At 40.6% G+C, this 17,283-nt stretch overlaps 2 protein-coding genes across 4 annotated transcripts in view; one reads left to right on the top strand and one right to left on the bottom strand.

Moving 5' to 3' along the window:
* Positions 1–17,283, top strand: part of LOC137278103 (organic cation transporter protein-like) — a 512,032-nt gene that overhangs the window by 257,888 nt on the left and 236,861 nt on the right. The window lies entirely within an intron of this gene.
* Positions 6,417–16,481, bottom strand: LOC137278093 (organic cation transporter protein-like). Of its 3 annotated transcripts, none has more exons than XM_067810196.1 (10): positions 16,208–16,481; positions 15,106–15,566; positions 13,154–13,384; positions 12,384–12,580; positions 11,840–12,175; positions 11,414–11,548; positions 10,306–10,391; positions 9,689–9,809; positions 9,232–9,304; positions 6,417–9,003 (listed from the first exon to the last, which is right to left on the bottom strand). In XM_067810196.1, the coding sequence occupies exons 2-10, from the start codon at positions 15,427–15,429 to the stop codon at positions 8,803–8,805; spliced, it is 1,704 nt and encodes a 567-aa protein (XP_067666297.1). In that variant the 5' UTR covers positions 15,430–15,566; positions 16,208–16,481; the 3' UTR covers positions 6,417–8,802. The 3 variants fall into 3 exon arrangements, with proteins under 3 accessions (XP_067666297.1, XP_067666298.1, XP_067666299.1); XM_067810197.1 differs by having other exon boundaries at positions 15,106–15,442; positions 16,208–16,373; XM_067810198.1 differs by having other exon boundaries at positions 15,106–15,437; positions 16,208–16,373.

Below are 17,283 nucleotides of genomic sequence, written 5' to 3'. Positions count from 1 at the left end.
TATTTTTCAAGTTTTAATCAGGATTGCGTCTAGGTTTATCTTGGAATTTGACTGGTAGGGATTATTTTGGTAAGGACTGCTATGTGAAGATTACTGATTTTCCCATGTACTTCTTTCAAGTAACCCAGGAACTGCTTTAAGCAAATGTCATGAAAAGGTCAAAGGTGAAGAAAACGAGAGATAAAAACAATAGATGTGGTTTGTTTCACTTTAGTTTAGCATATTCCTTCTCTGGAGTAGTGATTTATGAATAATGTTTGTTGTTTTTTCATTAAGATTAGTTTAAGATCAAGGTCAGCATTCAATTTTTGTGAAAGGGGTATGTCTTTGTCACATTTATGGGCATGGTCTCATCAATCAGCATGAAACTTTATGTTTTTGTCTTTCTGGACTTTTCATATGTTAACTGCATTTATGTCAGAGGTGAAAGGTCATTTTCATATGACAGGAATCTTTAAGCTGGGGCCTGATAAAGAGAAGGTTGAGGTCTGAAGTCAGGTTGTATCTTTGGTACTGTTTGATTTGTTTTAGCGTCTGTAGACTAGAGTGTTTTTTGTTGCATGTATCTTTACAAATCCTATGAAATGACAATATTCACAGATATCTGTCTATGATCAAGGTATCATTCTAGAGATTATTGTGAAGCTGTTACATTGCTCATTGCCCATTACTGTTGGACTTTCGCTTTACAGTCACAAAGCTTGTAGAATTGTTCAGTCATGAGACATTGTCTTGAAGGTCAAGGACTAAAGGTACCTGGAACCGTATTGTGTTGGCAGCTTTGGGGAACTACAGGAAACAGTGAGTGGTTCAGGGGCTTTTGATGCTTTTTGGTGAACTTGCAAATACCCACTTTTGGTTATGTCTTCGGGATAATAAGATTCTGTGCAATAACACTTGAAATTTCCAGAAATCTTGCTATCCCATTGCTTGTGTTGCAAATGATGTGGCTTTTGATGCTTGCAGGAACTTGCAAATACCTATTTTTATTATGTCTTTGGGATAGTAAGATTCCGTGTGATAACAGGTGAGATTTCAAGGAATCTTGCTATCACAATGCTTGTGTTGTAAATAAAGAGGACTTAGTTCAGGGTAACATGAAGTATAATTGGAGGGGTTTGCTATGTTTTTTTTTATTGTTATGAACATGTAAAATAATGAGAAGATGTATGTTTTGTTGATGTGAAGATGGTGTCACTTTGGTTTCATGTTAAGATTTTGTATCATGAGTATCAGTGAGTCTGAACGATGCACTGGATCTGAGAGTGTTGTCTGCAGGAATGTGATGATTGAAGAGTTGGACATTTATTCTGTTTTATGGGGTCTATAATACTCGATGTAAAGTGTTTTGTGTCCAAGCTGTTCCAACGTTGCTAAACATCCACTAAATGTGCTAGTATTGATTTCCACCCACCATAAGGGCGCTGCTAGTAAACTTTTGTGCTCACTGCAGACAGTGTCTTCACCATAAAATATTTTACATTTATTTTAGTATTTGAAGTTTGTGTCAATATGTAGCACTACAGTAAGAAGACTCAAAATTGAATCATTATATGAATTAGCACCCATGTATGGGTTTTGTTGGAATTTGTCCTGTGCTAGTGACTTTCACACAAGGATTAATGACTTAAAAAGGTAATGCTTGTGGTTACACTTTCTTCAAAAATATTAGGGGGCGGTGGGGTAGCCAAGTGGTTAAGGCGTTCGCTCATCATGCTGAAGACCCGGCTTCGATTCCACACATGGGTACAATGTGTGAGGCCCATTTTCTGGTGTCCCCCACTGTGATATCGCTGGAATAATGCTAAAAGTGGCGTAAAACCAAACTCACTCACTCAGAAATATTAGTGCAGTTATTTTCATACCAAGTAATCACATTGGAATGGTGCACTCCTTTGGAAAGGTTTTGTAATTAGTCTAAGGTCAAGTTCATGATTCATCTGTTTGTAACATTGGGTTGCCCAAGTATGTCATTGAGAGTTTGCTTAATGCCACAGCCATGTTTCTTCAGAAATCCATCCAAGGTCGGTTGCATATATTTCAACTGTCTTGGACTGGCATCTTTGAGGAATTTTTCAACAGTAGGTTTAACATACTTTCACATCAATATGACATGTGCCTCATTAACAGAGAAAGTCCTACTTTGCTCTTATTCAATGTGGACCTTGGAAATTCTTTTTATTCCCATACACAATGAACATCAAAGGTGTAGATCACGAAAAGAAAAATCTCATTCAAAGGCTCTAATAGTATGTAATGACCATCATTAAAGTTGGTGTTTACCTTCTAGTGGCTGGTGCTCAGTAAAAATGGTTGAAATTAAATTAGTCAAAGGTTTAAATCAGAATTTAGATTTTTTTGTAAACATAATTGTGAGTTTATGTGGAATGGGTATGCTGTGAATCATAAATTTGATGCTTGTACGTGTCTTTATGAATCCTTGCTATTGTTGGCAATAGGTCTATCAGAGGTCAGGGTTATTGCAAAACATGGTTGTTTATTGCCAGGTACTGTTTTATTCGTATGGAGTGTGTGCAATTGTTTGATTTGGATGAGGTGTCTTGACTATGGTGAATGTCTAGAAGTGTATGGTGGTGCATTTTGACTTTGTTCTGAGGAAAATGGTAAGTGCCTTTAGAAAAACACTATGAACAGTGACCCTGGCTATTTCGATAAACTCTTATAGATGTCTTTGATAATTGCCCAAGTAAAAAGTTCAGTGTTGACATCCATGTCCTGCTGACAGTGCTCAGCTTTAACATGGACGATATCTTGTACAGTCTTCTCATGGACATGAGAAAAACTTTCACCCTGTCTTATGTATTGCGTCAAGTTTATGTTGTTGAATCAAAACTATCAAAATGTATGATATTTTATGAATATCATATCATCATGTTTTTTGAAAGACATTTAATGTCTTGACATCTATAATTGTGTATCATATCATGACACTTTGATAGTAATGTAGAACCCATTACATTGATGATCTCAGCAAAGCTGTCATGAAGATGGAAGTTTTTGTTGCATCATATATAATATGTTTTGTATTTATTATTTGATTTATTGTGCCATTAAATAGGTCAATATGAAGATGAGCAACAAAGCATCATAGATCTATTTTTTGACATATTATATTGTTTGTTGACCTTTAGAAGCTTGCCGCTCTTTGTTTTATTTGTTATTACTGTATTATTTTAGTTATTTGGAGTTCATAAATCTCTTATTTTACACACCAGTATATTGATAGTCACTCACTCACATATGCACAACAGCTAAGCTTCCTTTATATCTTGTAGCTCTTAGCTGCTTGTGCATATAAAAGCTTTTGTGAAACCTTGGCCAATCAAATACAAAAAAAATATTTAAAAACAAAAAATAACAAACAGAAAACAGGCCCAAACAATGTTGTATATTTGTTTCCCTCATAATTTGTCTTGTTTATTAAATCATTATTATACCTATTCATTTTACATCAGTACATTCATGGATAATTGATGTCCATTCGGTGTTAAAAGTAAAATCAGCAGTATGGCTGGAATTTCATAAACTCGGGGGCTTTTAACAGGCAAATGCAAATATGGTATTTGTTTTGAGCAAAGAAATCATTTTTAGCAAAGTAAACTACAATTTTAACAAACGTATTTATTATGATCTGACGGATGGAACAAACTGGGTTTGGGGTTCTAACCAATTGACATGTGTTAAACTATGGTCGTAACAAACCAGTGACCGTTTGAGTTCTATTTATTTGTAGTATGCAGTATGTATTTCTTGACATTCCTGTCTGTTTGACACTACTATCATCCTCCATAACGTATCAGTGTTTAGATCAGTACAGTGACCTGTAGGATTTCAGAGGAAGAATGTGTGGGAGTATACAGTGTATGATATCATCAGTCTTCTGGATTTACTCCACAGATCAGATGTGACTTGTTTATGTGACAGTATTTATTTCACATGAATGCACTCACTGTATCTGAATGAAATGTGAAAGGGTGCTTATTGTGTGTCAGCTACATGTTAAAGGACATTTGTATTCATTGTTTATCTGTTGACAGCATCCATCAACATTTCTTGTGTGCCAAAGTTTTCTGCCCAGTCAGCATTTTGTCAGTCAGTCAAATTTCAATTAGATGGTGACATTTTTTTCTTGGATTTCTGTAAAATGTGCTATATGGAAATAGTCAAGCTGGGACTAGAAAGTCACTGACATCACAGGCATTGATCTGTGCAGTTTGGATATACTGACATCCATAAGCTAAGCCAGGGAATCTGACCACCAAATCCTCTTTAAGGAGATGAGGACATATTGACCAAGCGATTGATGAACAGATGGTCAAAGCGGATGAGGAACAGATGGTCAAAGCGGATGAGGAACATATGGTCTTAGGGGATGAGGAACATATGGTCAAATGGGATCAGGAACACATGGTCTTGGGGGATGAGGAACATATGGTTTTAGGGGATGAGGATCATATGGTCTTAGGGGATGAGGAACATATGCACCTGGGGGATGAGGAACATATGGTCTTAGGGGATGAGGAACATATGGCCTTAGGGGATGAAGAACATATGGTGTAAGGAATGGTGTTAGAGTAAAGAAGTAAGGAGTAGGGATGAAGGGAGTGTGAGGCAGGTGGTTGGTGAACAGTAAAGGGGTAAGGAGTAGGGATGAAGGGTGTTTGAAGCAGATGGTTGGTGAAGAGTAAAGGGGTAAGGAGTAGGGATGAAGGGAGTTTGAAGCAGGTGGTTGGTGAAGAGTAAAAGAAGTAAGGAGTAGGGATGAAGGGAGTTTGAAGCAGATGATTGGTAAAGAGGTAAGGAGTAGGGATGAAGGGAGTTTGAAGCAGGTGGTTGGTGAAGAGTAAAGAAGTAAGGAGTAGAGATGAAGGTAGTTTGAAGCAGGTGGTTGGTGAAGAGTGAAGATGTAAGGAGTAGGGATGAAGGGAGTTTGAAGCAGGTGGTTGGTTAGAATGAGCAGGAAGGTTTAAGGTGGGGAATGGGCAACAGGTTGACGGGGAGAGTAGAGATATGTAGTTGAAATAGATTTGGAAGTTGATACCCACCAGATACTTCTCTTTTGTTTGTTTTTTCTTAATATTACAAATAATGTTTTTATCATTTCTTATATGCTTTTTATTGCTCATGGCTAATCATACTTGTGAAATAAATATGCTGAATGTGGGAAAATGTTTTGCACTCTTTTGTTCACTCATCTCATGCATGTATAGTGAATATCAATATATGTCATGCCCCATCTTGTATTGCCTGGGGCAGTAGGGTAGCCTAGTGGTTAAAGCGTTCATTAACTCGTCACTTGTCTGAAGACCTGGGTGTGATTCCCCACATGGGCACAATGCATGAAACCCACTTTGGGGGTTGCCTGCCATGATGTTGCTGGAATATTGCTAAAAGCAGTGTGAAACTAGACTCACTTGCACTCTTGTCTATAGCCTCTGATATGAAAAGCAGTTTGTCTGTTGGTGTTTTCAGCCAGTGCAGTCATGTACCATGTACTTTGATGTGTTGTTTGTTGGTTAACATTATGAGAGTATCTCAGCCATGTTTCAACTTTCTGTAATAATGCACCAGACAAGCCAGTGATCAACAGCATAAGCATCGGTTTGGGATACAATGACGTGTCATCAAACTTAGCGAGTCCACCACCCAATCCCGTTAGTAGCATCATATGACAAGACCTTGTAACACAGTTTGCAATTCTAACTCAGATCTTCATGGGTCAGTTCGTATGTAACTTGGCTAAACTGGAAGTGTGGTTGTCATCTCCCTGGTGGATACAGACCTCATCAGTGCATTTTTCAGTTTTCTGATGTTTTATCTGAAACTGCAACACCATTGCCATAGTAAACAGGAGTCCATGTCCCTACTGAGGACACAAACATGCTCTGATTAAATATTGTGTCTTTAAACAAAGTATTTTACCGTGAAAATAACAGTCACACGGTTCACTGTTATGACCATGTGTTTGTGTTACACACTGATGGAAAAAGTAAGGGATCACATGAATGGACAACCAATGACCTTGTGTTTATGTTACACACTGACAGAAAAAATAAGGGATCACATGAATGGACAAGCAATGACCTTGTGTTTGTGTAATATACTCATAGAAAAATACGGGATCACATGAATGGACAAGCAATGACTTTGTGTTTGTGTTACACACTGATAAAAAAATATGGGATCACATGAATTGACAAGTGTTCCTTTTTTTTCCCCAAGTTTTCTTCACAAGCTTTGCAACGGATAGCCGGTGAAAAAATTCAGGAAAAATTGTTCTTTCATGTGATCGCGTATTTTTTCGCTTCGTATATTTCACACCTTGGTGAAAACCACTTATGACATTAGTAGATCCATTATATACTCAACTGGTATACAGAAGAACGGAAGTAATATCATAAATGTCACATTTATTTTCCGTGAAATCAAACTGTTGTACTAAATTATAACCTCGTTGTAAGAGAAAATACAAATGAAAAGTTTAAGGGTTTATTGCCAGAAGAAATGAATAGAGACCACACCCCTTCTTCCAAGAAGTGAGAAGTATATACAAGAAAAAGGAGACTGTGAGCTTGAAGGGGTGTGGTCATAACGATATATAATAATGTTGCAACTTACATAATATATGCTTACATCATGCATAAAGGAAGTATGAAAAATACATGCATAAATGGGAATTAATGCAAATCAAATAATAAAGGCTGTTTTGCCTTACATACAGAATTATACTACTATGGATCACAACATGCCAATAAACAAAAGGATAAATACAATAAAATAAAATAAATAAAAAAGGGGAAACCTCATTTTCATGTCTATGGAGAAAGGATGTGGGTGGGTGGGATCAAAAACAATTTTGAAAAGTGAGAGCGCCAGACCGAGGCAAAGCTTATATAGCCCCCAGAGAGTTGACCCAAAGGCCAAGCTGACCTCTGATAGTAACTCGAAAACGAGGTAGCAACAAAACTTACAAAATAAAACACCTCGGCATAATTATATATTTTGTAGACAAAATATTACGTTCGTACGTTTATTTCAATGGAAGCGACTTCACAATGTGCTTTTCTATGTACAGTGAACTACACTTTAAAACAAAATGATACATATAACAAACTGTTTTTAGCAACTTGGTGGCTAGTTTAGTTAAAAATCGTAGAACGAACTACGATAGTCTGTCGTACAGACCCTGAGGTATATATATCCAAGAAAGCCCACGCAAGTCAGAAAATGTGGCAAGTCTAGATTTCCCTAGCTTCCATAGCTTGAAAATGAATAAAGTCTCAGGGCTCCATTTCATTATATTATTTTTTTCACTATGAACGTTTTTTTTCAGTAAAACATGCTCATTTTAGAGACTAGCTGTAAGTCTAGAACTATGGCTTATACCGGACAAAAAATAGACCCCTTTGTGTATGTTGTAGTTTACTGCAGATAAAAATAAAGTGTCTTTTAGTCCCTGCAGAATGACAGGTGAGTACATGAGAAACCACAAGCAATGGATAACAATTTCTGGATTACTGTATGAAATGAAGTGTAGATATGGTGTTCCACATCATGCCCTGAGGTGGCATGATTTCAACCAGTATCTATGTGTACATGTTGGTGATGGGCGGATAGCAAGAGACACACACGTAACCGGATGAAGCCAGATATACGACAAGAATATCATGCGGTTACTACAAGCACACAGTTAACGTACACTATATATAATCGGGGTCAATCTACAACAGGGATAGGTCACTCGCTTGCTTTGTTTACCATTTGTACTCGTTAACGTGTGCCTCGTCATACTCCAACTCATGGCTCGTTCCCAGCGCAACTTCATCTGTGGTTAACAGAACTTCAGCCAGTTTATTGTATCAGTCGGAATTGTACAATGAATGAATTATACTAAGAGCAAGAGTTATAAGTGAATGAATGAAAGAAATAAAGAAAAAGAATGAAAGAAAGAACAGAGCCTAAAACACGTTAAAGAACGGAAAAGTATCGCTAGAACACAAGTGTTAACATCAGCTGTCCTTTTTAAAAAATCTGCCATGAGACATATACTGCTTTGTTTCGTTTTTGTTTTGGGTTTTTGTTTTGTTTTTGTTTTTCGTGTATGTGTACCCCTCAAAAACAGAAAGTTATAAACTATCACAAAGCGTTGTAAACACCTTTCCAGTTTCGTCAAATAATAAGATCAACAAGAAAGAAAAACGTTACAGAACTATAACCATCAAGCATGACAAACTTCAATGGCGGATCAGATCAGATCTGCGATATGTCATATTTTTCACAAACATCACATTCACCCGAACAATTTTTCTAAAATTATAAAACTATCTCTGTTAGTTGCAAACACTTTCAACTAGAGGTATGTCTCCCTTCTAATAATTTAAACGAATGTGTGAAAGAAGTTTTTATTGACACAGTTTAGTCTTTCTTCGCGGTGAATCGAGAATGGAAACCAGTGAGCTATAACATACCTAATACTGACACTAATAACAATTATTTGACTTACACTGAAGTGACAAAATAGTTAACTTATTTTCTACATGTAGGTCTTCAGTTGTCACAACATTCACTGAATTTAATCAGGTGTTGAAAATATACCGGACTCAATCTTAAATCCTAAGCTCTCGCACTTGACGAGCTGAGACATACGTTCAGGGGCTTTTCGAGGAGTTTTCTCTTCCTCTGAACATAGTCTAGGGAGTTAAATCATTATTTTGATATACAAATATAATCTGTAAAAAAAGATATGTAGTGGGGAGCAGCTGCCTTCGGCCCTGGTTCCTGTCAGTTTTTCGAGTCAAAGGCATGGTTCACCGACCCCGTCATGGACCTGAGATAGTCCCTGCCACGCCCCCAACTCTGCACCTCCCTCACAGTTTGGGGTAGGGGGCGCTTGTGAGTTTCCGGCAGTCCCAGCACCAGCAACCCACTCACCGCGGTCAGGCCACCGAATATGGATAAGGGGAGGTAAGTCATTTTCTTTGCCTGTGGAACATTCAACCGTTATTCATGGGATCACATCTGTAAAGACATTCTTCTTTAGATATAATCTGTATCGGTCCACAGAGAAGTTGAATCCTTTAGGCGACAAGTTCCTATTTGAAAGTCTGGACGTGGTGTAAGCTAGATTTATTGGTAGCATTGCTGGCTCTCGCGGTACATCTAGAATCATTAAGAACTACACTTTGAAATTAAAAGCGAGGATGTACTCACCGCTAGGACCATGAATGGTGCTGCCATGCTACCGATGTTTTCAAAAAAGGAACACATTCCCAGAGCGTGGTTCCTGTAAGAGGCATCATCGAACAGTTAATAGGGGAGGAGAGTTCTTGCCGAGATACATGGCAGTTTGCCATCATCTCGCTTTCCACCAGTCAGTGGTCAATTTTGCAACAGCTGATTACTGGCGAACTAAGAATTACGAATCAATCGTGAATGTCATGTTAGGCTTATACTTGCCCAAAATCCCAATACAGTGCCTAACAAAATAATGAGACTCGCTGAAACCTCGTCCTTTGTATGACATCTGCTTATAGACGGAGTATCATTGCATCGATCGTTAATGCAACTAACACTCACACCTTTAAATCTCCTCCCATTAAAATGTGTGCATATATGTCAATAGAAATTTTGACAACATCCACTGGTGACCATGACGACGGAACGGTACCTGACAGACGTAGGGAACATCTCTGACGCATACAGATACACGGTTGAGTAAGATCCGGTAATGCCGAACTTCCCAATCATCACCAAGGTTGTCTTCAGCCAGGCTATGTCACTTCCGTCACCTAGAAACATTGCAGTACAGTGAAAATGATGCAAGACCGTCCCAGTCCATAACCCTTCGCACACATTTCATAGTCTCTGGCTAGATGAGCGTGTCCAGTGGTCCAACACGGCTTGTTGGGGTGAATGAGTTTAATTTTATGCCACGCTCAGTAATATTCCAGCTATATGGCGGCGGTCTGTAAGTAACCAATCTGGACCATACGATTCAGTTGTCCATATCATGAGCATCGATCTACCCAACTGCGATACGATGACATGTGCCAGTCAAGTCAGCGAGCTTGACCACCCAAGCCTGTTAGTCGCCTCTTACGACAAGCGTCTGACCCGGATCTCCACAGGTCCAAGGCTTTTAGGTTTCATGGATAATGTGTTTAACGCCATGAAGCATGATATGGCTTTACTAATGCACAGAGAGTGAAATTCTACCAAGTGACTCGCCTACTTATTTTTCGTATGATATACACTGAACACTTGGTTGATCGAAGGCCAACGTACCGGCAGTACTTGGAACAAAGATGGCGCCGATGTTTGCGACGGCGCAGACGAGGAGGAACACACTCATAGGAATTCGCCGGCCGATACTGTGGACAAAGGGATCTGTCTGAATTCAGAAATCTATATCATGAATCTATTACAGGAATAACCTCTATTGCATCTATATATTTATGGTCTGGGGAGTGCACGTTCATCGGCTGAGTACACTGTGACACCTGTGAATATACATTGCTGATGGAAAACTCTAGATATGTAGGTACCTACAGATAGGTACCCTTGCCAAAATCAGAGTCATCGATGTTTTCTTTCGGAGACTCCTTCGCCATTCCTGCTGCCATGCGTTGGCATGTTCTGGGTGTGTCTGAGGACGATCGATGGTGACATTTACGGACACATCGATGAAGTTCGTCTCATAGATGCTCGATAGGATTCAGATCAGGCGTTTTCGATGGCCAGGGAAGGACACTGAGGAGCTCTGAATCAGCTTCCTATGGCGGTTACAAAGTGGGAGGAGATGAGGTCGCAGGATTTGGTTGATGTAGCGATTTGCTGTAAAATTGCCTGGAAGCACTACTAGCTCTGATCTGTAGGATGTGGCTCCCCACACCATGGCGCTTTATTACCGAAAAGTCCACCTGTTCGTTGCAAAACGTTCGTGTTGACGTCGATACACACGTTGTCTCCCATTCCGTCATTGCAGGAGGAAGGGCGATTCATCGCTGAATCAAACGCGTTCCCTGAGTTCCCTACGTTCCATGTCTATACCATGTTGCACCATCTGACACGGCGTTGTCGGTGTAGTTGTGTCAGGACAGGTCCAACTCTTGGTCGATATGTTCGAATTCCCAGTTGTCATACTGTGTCTGTTGCTGTAGCAAATCGATGACACAGGTGAAACACCAAGATGACTCGAGTGTCATTCTTGTTCATCTACTTATGGGACGATTTGAAGCGGGTATATCAATGGCAAGATCAAAATACTGTACTGTGGTGGACTTTAGTGTGTCTTGCAACAACGTTAACAGACTTCAGACTCCGAAGTCTAGGCATTTCGGATTTTACGTCATAAATTTCGTAATGAAAAGATGAATTTGGTTTGGCGGCCTACCATCGGTTACTGGTGTAAGCGATGATATATGCTGGTATCTCCACAAGTGCACTCAAAAACAGGTTCAGGAAACGATCACCGTTCAGAGTTGGTGTCAGGAATAACACTCCAAAATACCCCAAACTGTTGGCCAAACTGAAATACAATAGCATTGCTATTACTGATATCATGTCACCTATAGTTAATATATTCCCGGCACGACCCGATACCACAGAGGAAGAAAGGTTAACAAATGAAAACTGATATAACACTTCAAAAACGTACAAAACGTCTTGCTAGATAAAACATTATGTGAATCGGGCGTTCTTGAACGTATTTAAAAGAACGAATGTGTTTTCTCTTTTTCTCATAATTAATTGTTTTGGTTTTTTCCTCTAACCACTACTTTATAATATGCAAATCATTTGCATTCTAAGAATCACTTACAATAAAAAGAACATGATGGAACAGTAAATATTAATCTTTGGTATGCATAGAAGACCAAATGCTGCCAGATAGGATTCAGAGTCTTGGCGCATCAGTGATCCCTCCTGTCTGTCCAGTTCCGGCTTTGTCGCAGGCCATTCTCCATCAAGACTCTGTTTCCGAATGCCATCTGAACTCTCCGCCGTGGACAGTGTTCCCCGGGCTAGATTCTCAAGCTTGCTGCGGATATCAGTGGGTAGAGCAATGTTGTTCATCTTGGCAGCGCGGTAGAGCACTGACTCGGCCTCGTCAACTTTTTTCTTTGAGACCAACCAGGGAACGGACTCCGATAATAAACTGATGAGAGATGATGACATGGGTTGTTATTGTTGTTACATCGGAGTCAGTCATGTAAACAGAGAATATGTAAACACTCGCAAGGTAAGAAAACAAATCTAACAAGAGGGCTAGAACAATATATCTAGTGTTGTCTTGAAAGTCGTAACACCCAGCGGGGCCCAGTTCGAGGATTACTCATTGTCCAGACAAACGCCAAATGTCTCACCATATGCAGCCAATGCTGAGGAGGTTTGGCAGCGAGATGAGCATTTCAAGATGGCGCCAGTTTCTGACCAGATAGCCGAACAAAGCCAGCAGCATTAAGCCCATAGCCCAAAAGAACTGGACACTGACAGCGGGCAAGAGGCGGTGTGTTGAGGCGAACGTTTCGTTGAGTAGTACAGACACACAGAGAGCAATTGTCTGAAACATACATATGTTATTGTACGAGTAGTAACTCTCACTGAAATACATCTTGCTTTAGGTTTGGCTAGGCTTTCATTCCGCTCCTAAGTCAGATATCAATCATGGTGAACCTTATGATGATTACTGTCATTACATTCCGTCCCAGCATGAGTTTCTGAATTTTCATCACATTTAATAGAGAGAAAATGCCGCCACTGTGGTCGATTATTGTATCCCTACTTTGATATGATCATTACTTTGTACGTTGAAAGGGATGTCATCATGAGATAAGATGACGAATACTAAGAGCTCGGTATCAGCTACCAAAGAAAATGGCTAATCCGAACGTATTTAAAAGACTGTCACTAACGATGTGTCACAAGACATTCCATTATATAGGGTCATGGGTCCAGGGTATGCATCACAATAGAGTGGACATGACAGCTGATGCCAGCAAACCGTCACCTTCTCTGCTACCCAACATACGTTTGGGCTGCTTTTCTCTCTTTTTAAATATTTTTGAACAGGTGAAACGCACATCAATCTCTAGCACATGTTTGGCGGATTCCAAATACAACTGCCACAACTTACCATGTTCAAAAGTCCGATGAAGAATCTGACAACTGTGTACGTGATGAGATCTGTCACCCAGGCCAAGCCGAATCCTAAAACAGCCTGGGCCCACAGGCAGGCTAGCATGACCTTCTTCCTCCCAAACACATCAGACAGCGGAGAGAGGAACAACGCTCCACAGGTAGTGCCCACCATGTAGATGGTTGTGGACAGCTCCACGAGGTACTCCTTGTCACACACCAAGTTCCACTGACAACAAATGCATGCACTGAACATTACGGCAGTGAATAATGACACGTGTATACTGGCAACATGTGTTCCTGATGTTCAGCTGGCACTCTCTGGGATCAGTGAGAGTGAATAGGGTTTTACGCCGCTTTTGGCAATATTCCAGCAATATCACTGCGGAGGACACCAGAAATGGGTTTCACACATGTACCCAGTGTCTTCAGCGTGACGAGGGAACACTTTAACCTCACCGTGGTAACAGGGGTCATCGCGGGAGCATGTTTATTATCAGCCAGATATTGCCTTCCTTCCTGCATAAGTATATAAAATCATTGGATAATTCATCATTATACAGAGAGGCGATGTTTAGTGATGACGATGGATCTATAAATACATTTGTGGTGCATGTCAGATGACGGACATTCCGGCTGTATTCAGTATCACCGGAGGGTTGGTCCTGTTTTTCAGGATCTTCGTTTTGACACTGACATTGAGACACTCGTCGTTATTTGCAACATAGCCTTAGCTCCTCGATATAGAGGAGTATGAGCGATGACTCAGCGAAGTGTAGTTCTTGTTTTTCCATGCGCGATCACATGCTTCCGATCAGATCACCCGTCACAATGTCGATACCTGGTAAAACTTACAGGTCAAATGATCATCCAAACAAATTCATTGTAGTCTGTACGGGATCCGCGTGATGCGATCACAGTGTGGCGCCGACGTTACCCGTATCAAAAACTTCCCTGCGGTAGATTGTTCCAGTCTTCACTAAGAGCATCACCGAGTTCATCACAAGTTGCTGGAAAGACATGACTTCTTGTGAGGGCGATCCATCGCTCGTTCCACATGTGTTCGACAGACTGAGATCCGGGGAAGATCTGGCTCCATGCTAAAGGACTTCATGAAACGGTGTGGTCCTTGTCTAAGAGGAAGACGTCCCGTCCAATACAACAAGCGCATGGTTTCACGTACACATCAAGAATCTGCAGCGCACAGAGGTCATCGTGCCTGCTGTAAAATCCTGCTGTAAAATTCGGTTCAACCTGCTTCACTGAACCCAACACACATCATGACTGAGTCACATTCATTAATATTCCTGGTAAGGACAAACTTTATGAATGAACAATTTCTATGATCCATACAGATTCTACAGATTGTATAGTCAAGCAGGTATCACCACTTGCTTAGTGATATCACTACTTGCTTAACAAGTATCACTACTTGCTTGACAACGATACAAGGATCTATATCGAAATGCCGCATCACTTGAATAAAGAAGTTTTTTTCCCTTATCTGGTTCCCCAGTTTCTAAATATGCAACTTAAGGAAAGTAATAATCCATTTATTTGAACCCAGAAATCTTTCTCCGTCTCCATCCTACATTAAACACGTTCGATCTGTGAGATCTTGCCAAAATTCTTATTCATAGATGAAACGTTTTGGAATCCAATCTTGGTCTGTTCAATTGAAGGAATTTTCAGCGCAACCAGAAAACAGCCTGTCTCCGGTCTTGGCCCAGTGGGATGTGAATACGGGCAGTGGAATGAGGACATACAAAGTTACAAAATGCGAGTAAATGAGCAATTAAAGTGAGAAGTCAGGGATGAAAAGGGATATCAAAAGCACAAATCCTATGCTAATACAAAATATCTTTAAGAGTTAAATGTTCCGTTTCCTTTGACAGCTCCTCAGGCTAAACAACCACAAATCATTTGCTGTGGACTACAGTTACCACTCACCTCAGCTAGGAAGGAAGTCTCTCCTGGCAGAAAGCTGTATGTCCACCCATTCTGACAGGCCACGGTGGCATTCCTCTCCCCCGGGGTGGCGTACATCTTACACTTGTCCCACACCCACACCCCATCCTCGTCCTTCCCGGGGATGGTACGGTTGAGCGTGGTGTTGGCGGCTGGTGTACAGTGATGGCCTGGGTCATAGCCCAGGTACATTGGACTGAACACATGCCACGACCCCCTCATGTACAGCAGTCCCAGACACACGTAGGCCACAAGCTGAAAGAGCTTGTAGCCCCCCAGTAGCTGCATGATGTCGTCCACCTCCATGGCGCTACCTTAGCTTCCGAAGATAAGCAGAGTGAGTGTCAAGTTTTATTACGCATTTAACTATGCCAAAACTGTGTGGCTGCAATATGCGGGTGAGCTGCTCGGCTCCACTCGGCTTTCTCCGTACACGCGTAAAGCTGGTGATAAACAAAGAAATGAAAAAAACGTGTTTACCGTTAGATCAGTTTGTTTCGAACGCGATGGCTGATTACTTCCGTATATCGAAACAAACAGGCACGCATACACACGCACACATGCGCATAATGACTCTCCGTTTATAGATGATTATTTAATACAAAGCATGTGTTAATCCGGTCGATTTCATAATCAGTAGAAACGAGATGATCCGGATTAACGTTCGTCATTTCTTTCTAACGGCCAGAATACAATTTCCACAAGTAAGATAGGAGATTTGTAAGAAATTCTGAAACAAACGAAAGAAATGTGAATGCGATTACACTGCTTCCTTGACGTTCAGGTCTAAACGAAGACGTCCAAGCAGCGACAACAACGTAGGGTACAACGACACTCAATCACCGCTCTCGGCCACGTTGAGATCTTTCAACACAGTAATACAGCCTACAAGTATTATATCACATACATGGGGATATCGATGTTTGGATGTAAAAGACATAAATGTATGAAATTCGGAGATCTTCAGAAAATGTGGAGATCTGCATAAAGTTTACCCTCGTTAATCCAAACTGTTGGGACTGAAGTGAAGTCATTGTTTGGAGCATTTTCCCCGTGTGTATGAATAGGTATGCAAAAGTCTTACCTTGACGGAAATAGGGCTGTCTCGTACTTGTGACAAAGAGGTTTCAGTACAACAAAGATAGCTTGTAACTCATGTTTCTGGTTGAGAAGACAGTATGTTCGTTCTATGACGCATGCATGCACACGACATATAATGCACGTTTCAGTCGGACACAAGTCCCATAACCTTGTCGACAACAACCACACGCAATACGTACGATATACTTGAAATATATGCTAATACTGTGGCTTACTATATAAAGCGAGAAGGTCATGTTGACACGTGACCCCCTTGTGAGCTTCATGTCGTGTTTGTCTGCATTATGTACGTATGTACATGACCCTCGGCCTCACATAGATGGGTGATGTACGCAAGTACATGACGCTCCACTGTATCGGAAAATCTGGCATTTCCCGTTGTACATTGAAACCTATTCCTTGCTTATTATCGCACTTTCCTGTTTCTGTAATAAGCCATGAATTCAATGAACCCCTATCTCTCGTACGTGTAATCGCTTAAAATTATTAATCGACAATACAGAATATTAGCATAACATACATTCACGTCAAAGAACCTTTGGAAGAAATTGCCAGTCCCTCTGTCTGTGTTTAGCCAGTTTGGCGCGATGACTAGCAGATCTTGTAGGTGGTCACACTCTTAAACTCTGAACAGCATCCAGGATAGGAAACCCTATATACCTCCCAGGGCTATCTTCTGAGTCTTGTTGAACCCGTCTGAACTTCAGACAAATGTACAAACATTGTCGTTGCTAAGGTATGTAAGTATTTACGTTATTTACAGCGGTAACAGACTGACCACGAGCTATGTCCACTCATACCCCTACAGTTCCGTCACTGTCAGTGACTGCATTGTGACCACACCGAACCCTTAATTATGAAATTTTGGCAAAAGAGTTCAGTGGTATTCTATATTTACGTCAGAATTAATATCTCTCCCTGTTCGTAAACACACTTTCGTTCGCCTTATTCACATTGTGACATACGACGCCAAGCAAAGGCGGGTCATTTAATTTCGCTCGCCGCTGAGGAGGGTGTTTGCCGTTAAAACAAATGTTGTTGTTTTGCCACACAGATCCT

Source organism: Haliotis asinina, chromosome 3 (assembly GCF_037392515.1).
Source record: "Haliotis asinina isolate JCU_RB_2024 chromosome 3, JCU_Hal_asi_v2, whole genome shotgun sequence".
NCBI classification, from domain to species: Eukaryota; Metazoa; Mollusca; class Gastropoda; order Lepetellida; family Haliotidae; genus Haliotis; species Haliotis asinina.
The sequence above is the reverse complement of the archived record's forward strand: the minus strand, read 5'-3'. Positions and strand labels throughout refer to the sequence as shown.

What these genes read in the sequence shown, in the direction of transcription:
- LOC137278093 (XM_067810196.1), bottom strand. Translation starts at nt 15,429, where the DNA reads ATGGAGGTGGACGACATCATGCAGCTACTGGGGGGCTACAAGCTCTTT. An exon ending in TCATCGGACTTTTGAACATG is followed by an intron (nt 12,581 to 13,153) that starts GTAAGTTGTGGC and finishes TGTATGTTTCAG; the next exon opens with ACAATTGCTCTCTGTGTGTC. An exon ending in CACCATTCATGGTCCTAGCG is followed by an intron (nt 9,004 to 9,231) that starts GTGAGTACATCC and finishes AATGTTCCACAG; the next exon opens with GCAAAGAAAATGACTTACCT.